The sequence below is a fragment of the Magnusiomyces paraingens genome (genome assembly GCF_902498895.1).
Source record: "Magnusiomyces paraingens strain CBS 517.90 genome assembly, contig: contig1, whole genome shotgun sequence".
Lineage (NCBI taxonomy): Eukaryota > Fungi > Ascomycota > Dipodascomycetes > Dipodascales > Dipodascaceae > Magnusiomyces > Magnusiomyces paraingens.
This window is the reverse complement of record NW_022474067.1, coordinates 5,646,312-5,662,077: the sequence shown is the minus strand read 5'-3', so window position 1 is coordinate 5,662,077 and position 15,766 is coordinate 5,646,312. Positions and strand designations below refer to the sequence as shown.

Sequence of the window (15,766 nt, the reverse complement as noted above, 5' to 3'; positions counted from 1 at the left end):
CTGGTAAATACTGTGTTATTGTTTCAGTTTCGCAACTCATCATTAGCGTTCAATTATTTTAAAAAAGAATTTGAATTTGTTATATATAATTTATATAAATAATATTCTTGCATATCTTGTTAGAGAAAAAAACAAGAAAAGTTTCATGAAATGTTACCCGTTATTCTTCTTGATCATAATTATGTACTATAATACAAAATTGCATATTGCATACAGTACAGAAATTAATTGTTGAAACTAAGTCGTGGGTATTATGTGAATAGGAGGTTGCGTGCTTTATTGTAATGTAACAGCTTTTGTAACACATGCAAATTTTCTCTTATAATTAGAAAAAAAAATAATCTTGAGATCCTTTCTCTTTCTTTCTTTCTCTTTTCCGACTGATCATTAACAAACCCATTAATTTTTTTCAACTGTTTTGTTTTCTCCTTTTTCTTCGCTTTGTCCTTTTGTCTTTCTACATTTCTAGAGGGAATTATAAGAAAACGAACGAAGATCTTATTAAATGCACTTCGCACCTCAGAGTCTATATTGTACTTTCTCAACCATGAACAGTTTTTCTCAGAAACTCTTCTGTACTTTGATTATTGATTTTTTTCTCATACTCCGATCTTAAATTTTTTTTCTCGTTTATTTTAATTAAATACTTGAGTCATCTTGAAGACTCTCACTTGTTTTATTTAATTAACATTTTTTTATCATTTACGACAAGTGAAATACCAAATTAACTATCTTAACAATCATTTACACAACTTTCATATTTTATTCATACCTATATATCTAAAGGGTGTATTGGATAAAGATGAATAACCGAAATCAATCCTCTAACTCAGCCAGTGAAGAAACTGTTTACTCTGGAAAACGAAACGCCATTCCTTCCAGATCCTATTCGGTATCTTCTATGTCCTCCGACTCGATTCCTTTTGAAGCCCTTCAAGCTCACTATGATTCCGATAATGAATCTGATGTTACACCACATCCAATAAATTCCGATGTTGTTAATTCAGAAAGTGATAGTGATAGTGATAGTGATAGTGATAGTGATAAGGATGGTGATGAGGGCCGATCGGCTCAATTCCCCATAGGAACTAGAAATAGTTGCCTACCATCTATTAAAAAGGCTCAAAAATTTTATAAGCACCAAAATCGTAAGCAATCAGCAGATAATGACCAAAAAAGTAAAATCAACTACTCTTCCATTTACGGTATTTCTTCGACTGATTATTCAACTACCGATCTGAACCCCGATAACATTGAAGATTTAAATGACATTGCTGTCCTTGATGGTGCCTATACTATTAGTGATAATGTTAACAGCTCTCAAAAAAGGGTTACTGTTGACGTTCCAGTCACGCCAGTCACTCCAGTCGTTCAATCCAATACAAACTCTCCAGCTGCATTTAGTGCCCCGATTCATTCCAGTGATAATGACGCCGATGCTAATTATAATAATAGCGAAGAAGAGATTGACAATGTCAATCAAGAAATTGAAGATCGCGCATCTATAAATGGTGATGATAACGCTGAAGATGATGATGATTTTGGCCTAATGGGTAATGGTATCGATACTATTGTAAGTGACTCTGAAAATAATTCGATCAATGGTACTGATGATTCAGATGAGTCTGATGACTCTGATGACTCTGATGACTCTGATGACTCTGACATATCTGATTCCGATTCTGATGACGGATTTCAATACAGAAAAAAGGCTAAACTTAAGACAGAGCTCAAGCCTCCCCCCAAATTAGAAATCCCTAAACTTTTGGATCCTTCTACATTTCGAATATCTACAGCGTCTTCTGCTGATTCTGGATATACTTCTTTTCCCACTAATTCTCTTAAATTAACGTCTTCATTTGATGATGACGATGATGATAATGATAATGATGATGATGATGATAATATAAGTGATTTAAGTGTGATGAGTGAAACTGAACTTGATGCCCTGGAGGCGTCAATAAGCCAATTTAGAAGACGCAGGGATTCTGTTGTTGATCAGTCGTTGGACGATAGGACTTTATTTCCTCGCTCGGCTATTCCTGATCCCATTAACGAAGAAAATGAAAGTGACTCACCACTGGATTTTTATAATAAAGATGATGATGATAGACTTTTAGCAGTAATTGGATCAGGTTTTGAGTCAAGTACTGCCGAGGCTGATCAGGATTCTGATGACGAAGATGAAGATGAAGAAGAAGAAGAAGAAGAAGAAGAATATGATGATGATGATAATGATCCATTTGAAACTGGGACGATTGAAAATAGAATCATTGGTCAAGAAGATCTTTTTTACGATGACAGTGATGAAGATATTGATGATTTTGCTATTGAACAAGAGGAAGAACGTGCTTTAGTCGAAGAGGTTGAGCAGAGTGGTGATTTAAGTATCCCTCCTTCTCCGGTTTTTCTTGGATATGAGTCTGATGAGGATGATGAATTCGATTCGGATCTATCGTTTAATGAAGATGTATTTTTATCGCGAACTATTGAGGAAAGCATTCAACAGTCGTCATTAAAAAAACGGTCTGAAGAAGCTACAGATGATGATGATTATCTTTGGTCATATTTTTTTACATCTGATGAAGGAGACTCTACTGACGAAGAGAATGGCATGAAAAATAGAGATCAAGAAATTACTATTGGGATTACGGGTTTGAATGATGAAGTATATACTCATGAGATGACTGACTACTCAGGTGAATCAACTGATGAAGATGAAACTATACCTAAAAACACTAACAAAAATCCCACATCTCGTCCTACAGAAATTCTTTCATCGTCAAATACAGTCACTCGTCCTCCTGTTTTGGGTTCATGGGTTATGAGTACCGAAAGACCCTATGGCATCATTGATGGAAGAACAACTCGAACTCTCAGCCCCCAAGATTCAAATTTGATTTTTCCTACTGGTGTTGATGGGTCTCGAAAAAGGTCCTTTAATTCAATTTCTATGGAGTCACCTTTAGCCCACCGCAAGAAATCAACTGATATTGTATTTGGAGATCAGAATTCATTTGCTGGTTCAAATGGATCTTCAGCAAAGGCAAATGACATTATTAAAAGTCTAGATGCCATTATTACTTCCGATGCAACAATTTCATTAAAAAATGGGAAGAAAGAAGGGAAGGATGATGATAGTGATTCAGACCTAAGTGTCTTGGCACTTGATGATTTCATTTATACAAGCGAGCTAGATGATGAAGATGACCCCCCAACTCAAAATGGATCAAATTATGAGACTCTTTATGGGCGACTTTCAAAAAGAGATATTCCACTTTCTGCTTTTCGGAATCGAGGAATGTCTGTGGTTTACGAACAACCATCTTTGCAAAATACTGCTTCGGTTGCAACGCCTGCTCCACATAGTAATCCTTCACATCTTCGAACTCGCAGAAGCTCCACTGTTTCAATTAATGCCGGCGTATCTTCGACGTCCATTTCTCGGCGCAATTCCACTATAAAGTCGCGACGCAGTAGCTCTGTTGTTTCTGCAAATGGTTTTGATGGAAACTTGTTTGCTGGTTTAGTGTTGCCAGCCCGCCCTTCAGGAAAAGTTTCCGAAAAACTCGGGAAAACAAGCAGTAATAATGGAAGCATTGATAAGAAAAAGAAAAAAAATGATGATGAAGTTGGTAACTTGTTGGCATCAGCTGCTGCGGCTGCTGCTGCTGCATCTGCTACTTCTGCACCTGAAAACTCATCTTTTATTTCTTCACTTCCACAAGATGTAAATAAAGGATTTACATCTACTCTTAAAAACCGTAAAAAGAAAAGGAGAAGAGTTGGTAATAAGCCTAGGCTTGTTCTTGAGGGTATGAGTATTGATCAAAAAAGCAATAGTACTCACAAAGATCAAGGGAATCTTGATATGGAAGTCGATTTGTTGGCTACAACTGATCTTGTAGATGAGTTAGTTAATTTGGGAGCATTGAGCCCTCTCTTTGGAGGAATCGCATAGTGTAAAAAACTTTTCACATAATTTTTTTTTATAATTTTTAGTGTTGTTTTTACAAATGATTAAAAATAGTTTTTTTTAATGAAGTTTTTTAAAAATAAGATTAACAACGGCTATTAATAATAGAGATTTAAAAAATAAATTGACAAAAACATTTAGAAATTTTTTAAAAAAAATATGAAAGTAGAGTAAAATAAAGTAAAAAATGATACCATTACAATAATAACTGGCATTTTAATTTTAAAAAAACTCTCCAGTAACCTTTTGATTTTGGTAGATTAAAAGTCTAGTTAACATTACTTTAAAAAGAAAACCTGAAGTATTCATTCAATCCTTCAAATCAAATTGAAAAAAGCCACATCATTTAATTTTTTTATTATTTTTTATGAGTATTTAATTAGACAATAGGAGTCAGTCTACTAGAAAGTTGTAATTGGGTTTTAACGGTATTAGCAAGGTAAACAACCATGAGAACATCTTGAAGATGAGAATTGAAAAGCTTCTCCAAGTTCTCCTTAGAAATCGAAGGAACAAGTGCAAGGTTCTTATGAAGAAACTTGCCAATAGCAACTGAAGCAGGGCTAGGCTGGCCATTTTTATTTGCTTCAATGATTTCATTAACATAAGCACTGACACGGTCGAGCATGTCAAGAACCTTGACAAGGGTAGCTTCAAGAGCTTGGATATCGTTGACGAGAGAAATAGAACGTGAAGGCTCATCACGGGCCTTGGCAATAGCATCAAGGCCAGAACGTTCGACTTCAGAAAAGCGAATTTCATTAGGGATGGGGACGAAAAAGAGAGAGCCACGCGACTTTTCGTTGACGATGCCAACCGGGGAAGAGACATAAGTGCGGACGGAGATATCTTTGGGGAACTGCGACTTGGTCTTGTCGGAGCCATCTGCTGCAGCCTCAGCTTCGGCAGATGCAGCAGTCAGGGTTTCATAAGTGGAAACGGTAAGGTGGATAGGAGTTTGGGAAATAATGCCATTGTCGGAGGCAGAAAAGAAGTCATGCATAAGGCCTGACAGGTTGTCGAGCTCTGAAGAAGTGGTATACCAGCCCACAATAGCATCGCGAGAGTATGCGCGGCGGTGAAGGTTATACATGGTGCGCAGGTAGTCGACGTCTATGGTGATTTGGTTGTTGATTTCGTCGTGTGGAACAGCGAAAGATGATCTGACCTCGATCTCGGATCCATCGTCGGAGCGAACACCGAGGAGAACACCGATAACTCTGTTAGGGGCGTTTCCATTACGCAAGGCATGGTCTAATATTTGAAAAACAGCCTATTAAGAAATAAAAAGGTGGCAAAACATGGTCAGTAAAAGGCAGAGGTTTAAAATTTTTGAAGCACTATACATACCTGTGCTTGAACGAGGACATTAGAAGGGGCTCCGGCTGGCGAAGGACGGGGGACATATAAAAACGAATCGCTCATTTTAAAATTTATTTTTATATATTTATGTTTAATAAAGAGTGATCAGCAACGTTTCGGTCTGAGCGTCGACGAGATCGAAAAAAAAAATAGAGTGAAATGGATATATGTTCAATATTGAGAACCCGTTCAACTTGCCCCAAAGCAGGTGGTGAAAAATTTTTGAACGATGGCAGAAAGATTATTACAAAAAGTTAAATGTAACTACTTCGTTACTAGATTCTCAGGTTTACTGTTATGTGTGAACATTTGAGAATAAATTATTGATGCGGCTCAAATTTGGTGATATGAAAAAGATTATCTTTTTCACATCGACTAAAACGAGAAGAAATAATGATTCCAATTGCATGATTATGCTATTGTTAAAGCTTAAAATGCGAACCTAACTATTCATTGGTTTGTGAAAAATCTAAGAAATAAATTTAACAGATAGAATCCTAGTTCCATGATAAAATAACACTGAATTTAACTCATTTGTTGATTATGATTGAATAATTTAAAATATGGGTAAAAAAATGAACGAGAACTAGGACAAAAGTTTACTTTGAAAACAAGTTGGCGTTAGAAATTTAAAATAAAATAAAATAAAATAAAATAAAAAAAGAGTGCAAAATTGAATTTCTAGACAATTCATATGATGATTGGGATACATTGGTATTAAAAATAATGAATTAAATTTTTTTTTAGAGAGAACCTTAAAGAAACAGATAATTGAGAGTTGATGATTTGGGTACTAATTGTGCCTGTTGAAGGAGCATGTTAGAAGGATTGAATGATAATTAGTGGCAAATCTTAAATATGGAAACAAGATTATTTAGTTAAAGAATAATCCAATACTAGGTATTATTGACAGAAGAATACCAGCATAGTTAATATTATTTAGTATTGTAGAATAAAAAAAAAAGTTTAAACTACCTTACTGGTATCCGCCCATAATCGGTTAATTATGGATTTTAAAAGTCGTTCTGAAGTGATAAGCTTATGAAACAAAGAATTTGTATGTGGGCATATGTGTGATGAGGTGGAAAGCGTTTTTTTCAACTGGAGAAAACTTATTTATGGGTTTTGGATGAATGATTGTTATTGAGTTTTAAGACATGACAAAAATGGTGAAGACGATTAAAATTACCGTTAGACGAGTTCTAAATTATCCTGTTTTTTTTTTTTTTTTTTCATGATCATGAATAAAGACTGGATAAGTAATAACTTTACATTCCGACATTAATCAGGTCAGACAGAGAGTACGGACCGAGAAATTGAAAAAATTTAAAGGCAAAAGTAAAAGAAAAAGAAAAAGAAAAACCAGGTAGAGACGGCTGAGCGGCGTAAGACGGGAGAAGTAGCAGCGGCTGGTATGTAACTCGGATACTTCCAAAAGAGGATAAAATTGAAGAGAGTACCGAGAATACGGAGGAAGCATATACATAAATAGAAAAAAAAAAAATGATGATGACTAATGATTGACTAATGATAAAAAGAGCCGATTCATTGCATTTGATGTTTTTTTTTGTTAGAGACTTAAAAATACAAATTTTAACAAAAAGAAGATGAGCCTGTAGTTAAGATTTTTATACGAGTTGTTTTTAAAACAATAATTGGGTGAAATTTTTTAAGAGAAGTAAAACTAGGTTAAGTGTATGGAAATGATAGACCCGTTTGAAATAATGCCAGAACTAGGGCTTTGAAAAAAAAAATAGCTCAGAACCAAATGCGAGCAGATATATATACGTTATTCACGATATGAAAAAAAAATTAAATAATTATTTAATTTTTTTTTACTTGTTTATAAACAAGTATTGATTTTGGAATAGACAAAAAATAAAATAAAAAAAGTTGTACAAAATATGGTGGGAAACAGCAATTACAATTCACAAAAAGAAGCAGGACAAAATCATTTCGGGAAGTTGAGATTCCAAAAGTAGAAGTGGATAAAGAAACCATTCTAAATTTGCAAAAAGCCGTTGTAACCCAAACAAGTATGTTAACAAAATACATTTAAAATTCAAAAAAAACAGGGGCAACCCAATGTGAAGTGGGATATTTGAACATGTACCGTACAAAAAGGAGGGGCAAAAGAAGAAAGATGTTTAGACACATCGATTAAGCTGCTGCTGTTACTATACAAGCCATTAGCCTCGGAGGTATTGGTTACTAAAACGGTAGACAATGTTCAGCAGTGTGAATTTTATCAAGATGGACAACAGTTTTTTTATTTTTATTTTGTACAAGCAAAACTATAAAGGTGTATTTATATAGCTATTCTAAAAGAGAAGCCGGTTAAAAGTCGGAAATTTCCATCAGTCGCAAGAAATGATGAAAATGAAAATGAAACCTTTTTTTTATTATTCTTTTTTCTAAAAAAGAAAAGAAATCGGGCACCGACCGGTTTAGAAAATGCAGCATTTTGGGTGGATGCATATTTATGTCAATGTTGTAAGCATAAGTGGTATCTTAGAGATGGGTTAGCTTTCGGCTGTAATTCATCCATGAAATACTCAAACACGGGTCTCAAAGTTTCAAAGAGATACAGTTAATATTCATAGTTATTTGTGAATTTCATTCCTCTCCCTCCCCCTAAAGAATTTAAATGTAATTTTTAAAAATTGAAATATATAAGTGAAATCATCAAAAAGGTTTATTTTAATTAGTGAAAAAGAAGTAGAATTAAGGACCCGAGGATATATTACATATAAATTTTCATGGAGCATAGAAAAAAAAACCCGGGGCATTGCGATAAAGGAACGCGACCAGCCACAAACGGGTGCTAGAGCGCCCGCCTATACAGGCAGCCCTCCAAAAAGTAATGGTTGGATAAGGGGGAGGAGGGAGAAGAATGGGTGAGAGGGAAAGAGGGAAGTGACACTTAGCATAGGAAAAAGCAGCAGCAACAACAACAGCAGCAGCAGCAGCAGCAGCAGCAGCAGCAGCAGCAGCAGCAGCTAGAAAGAGCAGCAATGATTGAGGAGGGAAGGATAAAAAATTAAAATAAAAGGCAGCAGTAGTATCAGCAGTATCAGCAGTAAGAAGAAGTTATGATAGTAAAGCCTGGTCAGCATTTTATGTAATATAATCGAAATCTATGAGAGTCAGGAGTAGAACGAAGTTGAAGATGATGAAAGCATTCCAAGTCTTTTTTGTTTTTTTTTTTGCAGCCAGTCCAGCCAACCCAGCCCAGTCCATGTTTTGTTGATATATTTGTTTTTGTTTTTTTCATTTTGGGGAGAATTTTTACGCACTCTGGAAATTATGTCATTGGATGCCTCTTATTATTAAAAAAAAAAATAAAAAAAAATAAAAACATGCGGCCAGCCCTATTTATTACCCGCTTGATTCAAGCAACACCAACAGAACAAAAAACAGGTATATATATTTGGACCTTTCCTCATCCCAAAATTCTTTTCTCTTTTTTTTTCCCTTTTCCCTTTTTTTCTCCTTTTTTTCTCCTTTTTTTTTTTTTGTTCTAATTCTTCTATAATAACTCCCCCGTGCTCCTTCTTCACGAACAATTTATCTAACCTCAATCATTTAATTTGTATGTGATTCTCTTTTGTTTTTTTTTGTTTTTTTTTAATTGTTTGGCTACAATAATGTATTTTTTTACATTCAACTTTAGTTTTGCGCGATTTTTTCCCCCTCCCAATACTAACATTATCTATAGATCCCAACTTCCCAGATTCATAAACCTTCACAATGTTGCCTCGTGGTGTTATTCTTGTTTTCTGCATCATCTTTGTTGTTTTCCTCATCGTCTTGGCTATCCAGTTGAGAAAGTGGATCATTAACCGTCGTGCTCTCAGAGAATACTAAGCACATTGCTAGTATTTCATGACTTTCTTTTACCCCAGCACTACACTTCAAGCCCCTTTCTTCTGCTTCACCTTCTGCCATTGACTATTCATTGACGACTCTCATCTTTGACTCGACATTTTTCTCCATTTTGTGTTTTATTTGCTTTATGCATCTAACTTTGACGTTTCATGTTTGGCAAATTTAATGCTTTACAAAAATGCATTCTCTGGATGCTTCTATTTTGCTTTTTGACCGATCGACTTAATGTATAATATATTTTTTTAATCATGATCGATTAATTGTTTTTGTTTTTCTATAGTAATTTGTATTTTTTTTCTCTTTACAATTTTTTTTTTTGAATTTCAAAATGTTGTAGAGCAATGTTGAGCCATATACTTATGGCTAATATTAATATAAGGAAATTAAAAGATAAGTGAAAATTTTTTTGTTTACATTTGAGCAGGGTGGTGGTTGGTTATTTGGTTGGTTGATAGGCCTTGCTGGCTTCTTAAAGGAGATAACAAGTTGTTGCATAGCAATATCCCTAACCCTTGGATAGTCTGCAACCCCCCACTCATGAAGACTTTTTACGCAAAAGGGGCTTTAGTTGATGCTTTCAGAGGGCCACAGCAATGAAAACAAAGGGATTCTAGGATTTCGGAATGCAATATTGATATTGAAATGGCATTTGTTTTTAGAACAATCTAAGAAAATAAAAATATATACATAAAATATAATATTTCAATGGGAGGTTCATTGAACTTGAAGAAATTTACTTTCTGTTTCCTATTCTGCGCAACTTTACCTTCAATAATCATGATTAAAACGATGTCTTGATTACAGGCCACGATCATTTGCAGTATGTTTATTTAAAAAAAAAAAAAAAAAAAAAACACGCAACAATAAGATGAAAAAAAAAAAAATTTTTTTTTTTGCGGTCATTTTATTTCAGCCTTTTGTGGAATGCTTACTCATCTCGATGGCATATCTAGAGTACATTTTGTCAGTGTAGATTAAAAGAATGATTGTTACTTGTGATAAACTTAACTGTGAATAAACCCTGAGATAGTTTAGAAATTAATTAACTTATAAGTTGAAGTCTGGGTCTGGTAGTAATTGAAACATTTGAAGATTAATTAATAATTAATAATGAAATTTATGACAATAAAGATACACAAACCTTTCATGTAATTACTCGATGAAATGAATTCTACGATATCACAGATATAATCATTTCTCATCTAATTCCCATTTGCTTTTATCATTTTAGGGGATTATTTATATTTTTCTATTCTTTAATCTATACAACTTGGATGCCCCGAGATGTTTCAATGTAAATTATAGGCTATATTCCTGTATCTTTCAAGTGGAGACGTTTGTTTATAAAGATAATGCTAATTGTTATTTTTTATGTCTGACTTTGTTGTGCACCTACTGTATATTACTGTTGATGGTTTTGTGTTTATTTTATTTTATTTTATTTTTTTATGGACTATGCATGAAAAAGATGGTCCGACCTGGAAAATAAAAATGGAGAAAATCAGTTTCCAGTTTGGGAGATCTTATTGAGGATAAAAAAAAAAGGAAGCAGAGTGGAGAAGCAGAACGGTCTGTGCTTTGGATATTATTCAAGTTGAAGATGGTTAAAAAAAAATTGATGATTTCACGTGGACGAAAATTCATTTCATTTCATTTCATGTTATTTTTCCTTTTTTTTCTTCTTCTTCTTCTTGTTCTTCTTCCAATATATAAAATATATTCCTCATCCTCTTTCAGTCATCTTTTATTTCCTAATTTTGAAAGTTCTTTAATTCTTTTTTAAAATTTTAACAAGAAAACTGATTAGTGAACCCTCCCACATTATACTTTTTTGGTTGGCTGGTTTTCTAGACATAATTATAATAAACAAGTCCACCGGATACAAAAACCTTAACAAGGCAATTGCATACTTTCTTGTGTGTCTTTTCTCATCGAATTTTTTTCCTTTTTCTTTTTTCCTTCTCTCCTTTTTCGTCATTACCACCAAAACAAGCAAAATTTAAAAAAAAATAAATAAATAAATAAAACCAAAATCTTGTTGTCCCGTGTTTTATTGTTTTGACTCAAAAAGAATAAACATTTTTTTTTCCCATATTTATTTATTTCAAATAAATATCTTTCTTCTACATCTTCATCTTTCTTATTTGGGTGCTCTTTGACGCGTTTTTTTTTTTTTTGAATTTTTTTTTTTCTATTCCATCTTTTTGTTTCTCTCTCCTCCATTAATTTTTCTTTCTTTTTGACAAAAAAAATTAACACCTTTTTTTTTATCCCCTCGTTTCCATTTCTCTTTCTCTCTCTCTCTTTAGCCACACACTTCTCCAATAGCATATTTGATATTTTTCGCGTGTCATCAAAAGTCTTAAACCTCTTTTTTTTTTTTTTTTTTATCTCAATATGGACCCTCAAGACCCCCAAGTTGCTCCCCAAAATGCAGGTGAGCCTGGCCCTGATATCACTTCCACATTACAAGAGGCTCCACTCGGCGGCCCAAATCAACAAATATCACAAGTAAAGCGTGAGCGTCTGATGGAAGAAGACGAAGACGACGAAGATGAACGCAAATCTGGCCGCGAACGAAGAAAAATTGAAATCAAATTTATCCCAGACAAGTCGCGTCGTCACATTACTTTTTCCAAGCGCAAGGCTGGTATCATGAAGAAGGCCTACGAACTCTCGGTCCTGACAGGAACCCAAGTTCTGCTACTGGTTGTTTCTGAAACTGGTCTAGTTTACACATTTACTACTCCTAAACTCCAACCACTTGTCACCGAGCCCGAGGGTAAAAACCTCATTCAAGCATGCCTCAATGCACCTGAAACCAGACCCAATGGCCACGACATGAATGTACCCATAACTGACCCGGCATTTGACCCCAACCAACAAGCTCAGCAACAGGCTCAGCAGGACGCGGTTGCTGCTGTTCAGCGACAGCAACAAGAGCACTTGCAAGCTCAAGCTCATGCTCACGCACAGTCTCAACAACAACCGCAGTCTCAACAGCCATCGCCATCAACTTTAGGCAACCAAGTCCCTCAACATTTGGGTTCTCCGGGCATGTCTAACCAGGGCCTTCCTCGTACATCCATGCCCCAAGCTCCTGTTCCTTTGCAACATGGTTTAGGTAACTATCTTCCTGATCAACAGTTTTCTTACATGCCACCAATCCAAGCACCTCCGCAGCAGCAACGATATATGAACCCGCACCAGAACCCTTCACCTGGTAACTGATATATAAATATAAGAAAAAAAAATATAACTTGATATGATAATTGAAATTCAATGTTGCTTTAAAAGTATACTATTTTTCTTTTTTTTGTTTGCCTGTTTTATATCTCTTATATATAGCGTATGTAATTTATCGCCAAAGTCGTGATATTTTTTTTTTTTTTTTTGGAGGGAGGAGATAGTTAGATACCCATCCACATACTCTTTCACACATAGGTCTATACACTCTCTTTCTCATTTACTCCAGTAGAGTTTTTAAAATTTTAATTTATTCAGGTGCCAACTAAAAGAATATTTACACTACACATTTAATATATTGGATTAGACTAAATTTCTGTTGTTTTTTTAGTGTTTCTTAATACTCTACCGCGTTTGGTAAATTTCTTGATACACTTATGCCATATATATATATATATATATATATATATATAAGCAATGCTTATCCATAATAGAAACGGTAAAAATATATAGAAAGAATTACCCGGCCGAAGAAACCTTTTCTAAAATTGTTTAACCACTATCGACAGAAAAAAAATTTTAAGACCCAAAGGCATTATTGATATATATATAGCTATATATAACCCGATGGAAAATAAAAAAATCTTAGGATAGGATAAAAACTTTGAAACAAAATATAAAGTAGACCAAATATTTTTTTAAAAAAAAAATTGCAGTAAAATAAAACTTATCGGTAATTTACTAGTAAACCATAATATACAAGAATCACTTAAGATAACTCCAAAATATTTATTTATTTAAGTGGATTGTTATAAAACAGCGGGGGGACATAAAATTCATCAAAAAAAACCAGAGACAAGGTAAACTTAGTTGCCCTTGGGAGCCTCCTTCCAAGAGACAGGAGCCTCCTCACCCATGGCGCTAATGATAGTGACAAGGAGCTCCTTGCCTTCATCAAAGGCGTCGTGAATCTCATTACCAAGGTCAGACTCAGGGAGCTTAACGTCATCCTTCATGGAGTTGTCGCTGGACATGAGGTTAAGGAAACCATCATCAATGTCAACGAGGGTGTACTCCTCACGACGGACATTGGGGACCTCCATGTTGTGGGTGGAAGGAGAGAGATCTTCAAGCTTCTTGCCAGTGAAGATATCAATAGCAACCAAGTGGACCTTGGCGTGACCGTGCTTACCAGTCTTAGAGGTAGACATGTCAACAATCTTGCAAGGGCGACCCTTAATCACAACGAAACCATTCTTGCGAAGGGCAGAGCACTGCATGGGGAAAGTAGCAGAGGCGCCAGCATTGGCAGTCTCAAAGGTGTGGTTCTGTATAAAAAAACAAAAATTGTAAATGGTTAGAAGTTGTTCATTTAGCTTTGTTGAAATAACTCTCAGATGTCAAGTATATTTCAAAGGTAAAGGAATAAAAAAATAACAGAATTCAACATACATCATCATCAGTAGACATTGTTATGGTTGCTTTATTGATTCTCTTGCAAAAAAGTGCTTGTGGTTTAAAAGAGAGGATAAGAAAGAGAAGAAGAAGAAAGAGAAGTAGGAAAAAAAAAAAAAAAAAAAAAGAGAAGAGAAGAGGAGAAGGGGGAAAAAATTAAAAATTCACACGATTGAAGGGTAAAAAATTTTTTTTTTGGGATTTTACCTAGTAACACAACACATCGCACCGCTTACACTATAAATTTTCTTTGCATTTCTTTTTTTTTTTTTTTTTTTTTTTTTTGTCAAAAGAAACTCCCAAAATAAAATAAGAAATAAATAAAATCAAATACAGTGCATGTAAATTGTAATTAAATAAAATAATGTAATATATTATATAATATATTAGTATATTATTTATTTTTGCTGAGTAATACCATCCATTAGATCAAATAAAAGCCTTCTCCGATACTCTGGGCATCTAAAAATCTAAAAATCTAAAAATCTAAAAATCTAAAAATCTAAAAATCTGAAAATCTGAAAATCTGAAAAACAATAAAACTAAAAACACAAATTGATATTCATAAAATTGTGGTGATAATGGTAATAAATAATTATCACCAACATCCCCTTAATTTCCCTCAAAAAACTTACTATTCCATCTGTTTCTTCACCCCACAATTCCATCATAGCTGATAAAGTATTTTGCTATTATTTGTAATCCTGAAAGCTTTTCTGCCTAAGCCGCTTCTTTCTGGGTCTTTCTCTCCTGCTGCTGCTTTATATTCCCCCTCCCCAAACCAGGACTACATAATCTCAATTGAATTACTTCATAAATGCTTGCCCACATTTATTTTTGTTAAGCAATATGTTTGCAATTTGCATACATGATATAAAATCCATTTACTTAACTTAAACTAATCTAATAACAAAACTTTCATGTCAGCCGGATATAATTACCCTACCTGTAGGCCTGGTTCTGAGAGTAATTTCAGGAACAGATACTTTTAACCCCGTGACTGTGTTTTAATATTATTTCACGTGATTTAAATCTTTATTTTTATTTTATTTTTTTATTTTATTTATTCAGCCAAGTTGCGTATGTAACAATGTACGTTTAACTTTTATTTGGTTACATACAAATTTTAAAATAATACAGTAGGTGATATGCTTAGTTTAAAAAAAAGTCAATCTCCCAAAATCAGCATTTTCGCACATGCAAGATATTCAAGAGGTTCTGATGAAAAAAGAATAAGAAAAAGAAAATACATTAAAAAGTATACATACATATATATATATATATATTTATATTATCAATCTTTATTACCAAAATAAATAAATTCTCAAATCAACATCTATTTGTAATGTTTAATTATTATAATTATTATAATTATTTCGATAATGATGACTATTTTATCATAATTATCATAATTAGATAACTATACTTTACCACGCTATTCGTGCCAGTTTCCAAATCTGGTTTCTTATTATTTCATATTAGAGTTTCACTAAAAACTTTTTAGCTGCATTTTAAGACTGTCGCATGCTTGTTGTATATTGCCAGCATTATATTGCGATTTTTTTTATTTTCTGTAGAGAAAGAGAAAAAAAAAATATCAGCAGAATTAAACGCTATTAATTGGACTCGTCTCAAATTTAGAAAAATTAAATAACCAAACGTTTCAAAATTCATTTTTTTTATCAATATTAATTTATTAGATTAGAATCTACCTTTTTCTTTTTGTCCCTTACAGTATTTGCCCTCTTTTTCTTTTCACATTTTAAATTATATATTGTTAATTTTTTTTTACTATCCTCTTTTTCACATCAAAATTAATTAATTTTTTCTTGTAAAATCTATTTTAAATTTATTATTACGAAACGTATCCTTGTGTCCATCTAAAAAAACGAAAAAAAA

General features: G+C 33.7%; 4 protein-coding genes across 4 annotated transcripts; 2 read left to right on the top strand and 2 right to left on the bottom strand.

Moving 5' to 3' along the window:
• Positions 1–802: 802 nt before the first annotated feature.
• SAPINGB_P001720 (uncharacterized protein) lies at positions 803–3,961 on the top strand (the record flags this gene model as incomplete). Its single annotated transcript, XM_031996441.1, has 1 exon — positions 803–3,961. The coding sequence occupies one exon, from the start codon at positions 803–805 to the stop codon at positions 3,959–3,961; it is 3,159 nt and encodes a 1,052-aa protein (XP_031852332.1).
• Positions 3,962–4,355: 394 nt separating this feature from the next.
• Positions 4,356–5,401, bottom strand: SAPINGB_P001719 (uncharacterized protein; the record flags this gene model as incomplete). The annotated part of the gene is made up of 2 exons (XM_031996440.1): positions 4,356–5,249; positions 5,327–5,401. 2 exons carry the CDS (start codon positions 5,399–5,401, stop codon positions 4,356–4,358), a joined length of 969 nt encoding a protein of 322 aa, XP_031852331.1.
• Positions 5,402–11,623: 6,222 nt separating this feature from the next.
• Positions 11,624–12,457, top strand: SAPINGB_P001718 (uncharacterized protein; the record flags this gene model as incomplete). The annotated part of the gene is made up of 1 exon (XM_031996439.1): positions 11,624–12,457. The coding sequence occupies one exon, from the start codon at positions 11,624–11,626 to the stop codon at positions 12,455–12,457; it is 834 nt and encodes a 277-aa protein (XP_031852330.1).
• An 821-nt stretch (positions 12,458–13,278) lies between these two features.
• Positions 13,279–13,882, bottom strand: SAPINGB_P001717 (uncharacterized protein; the record flags this gene model as incomplete). The annotated part of the gene is made up of 2 exons (XM_031996438.1): positions 13,279–13,740; positions 13,865–13,882. The coding sequence occupies 2 exons, from the start codon at positions 13,880–13,882 to the stop codon at positions 13,279–13,281; spliced, it is 480 nt and encodes a 159-aa protein (XP_031852329.1).
• Between the last annotated feature and the right edge of the window lie 1,884 nt (positions 13,883–15,766).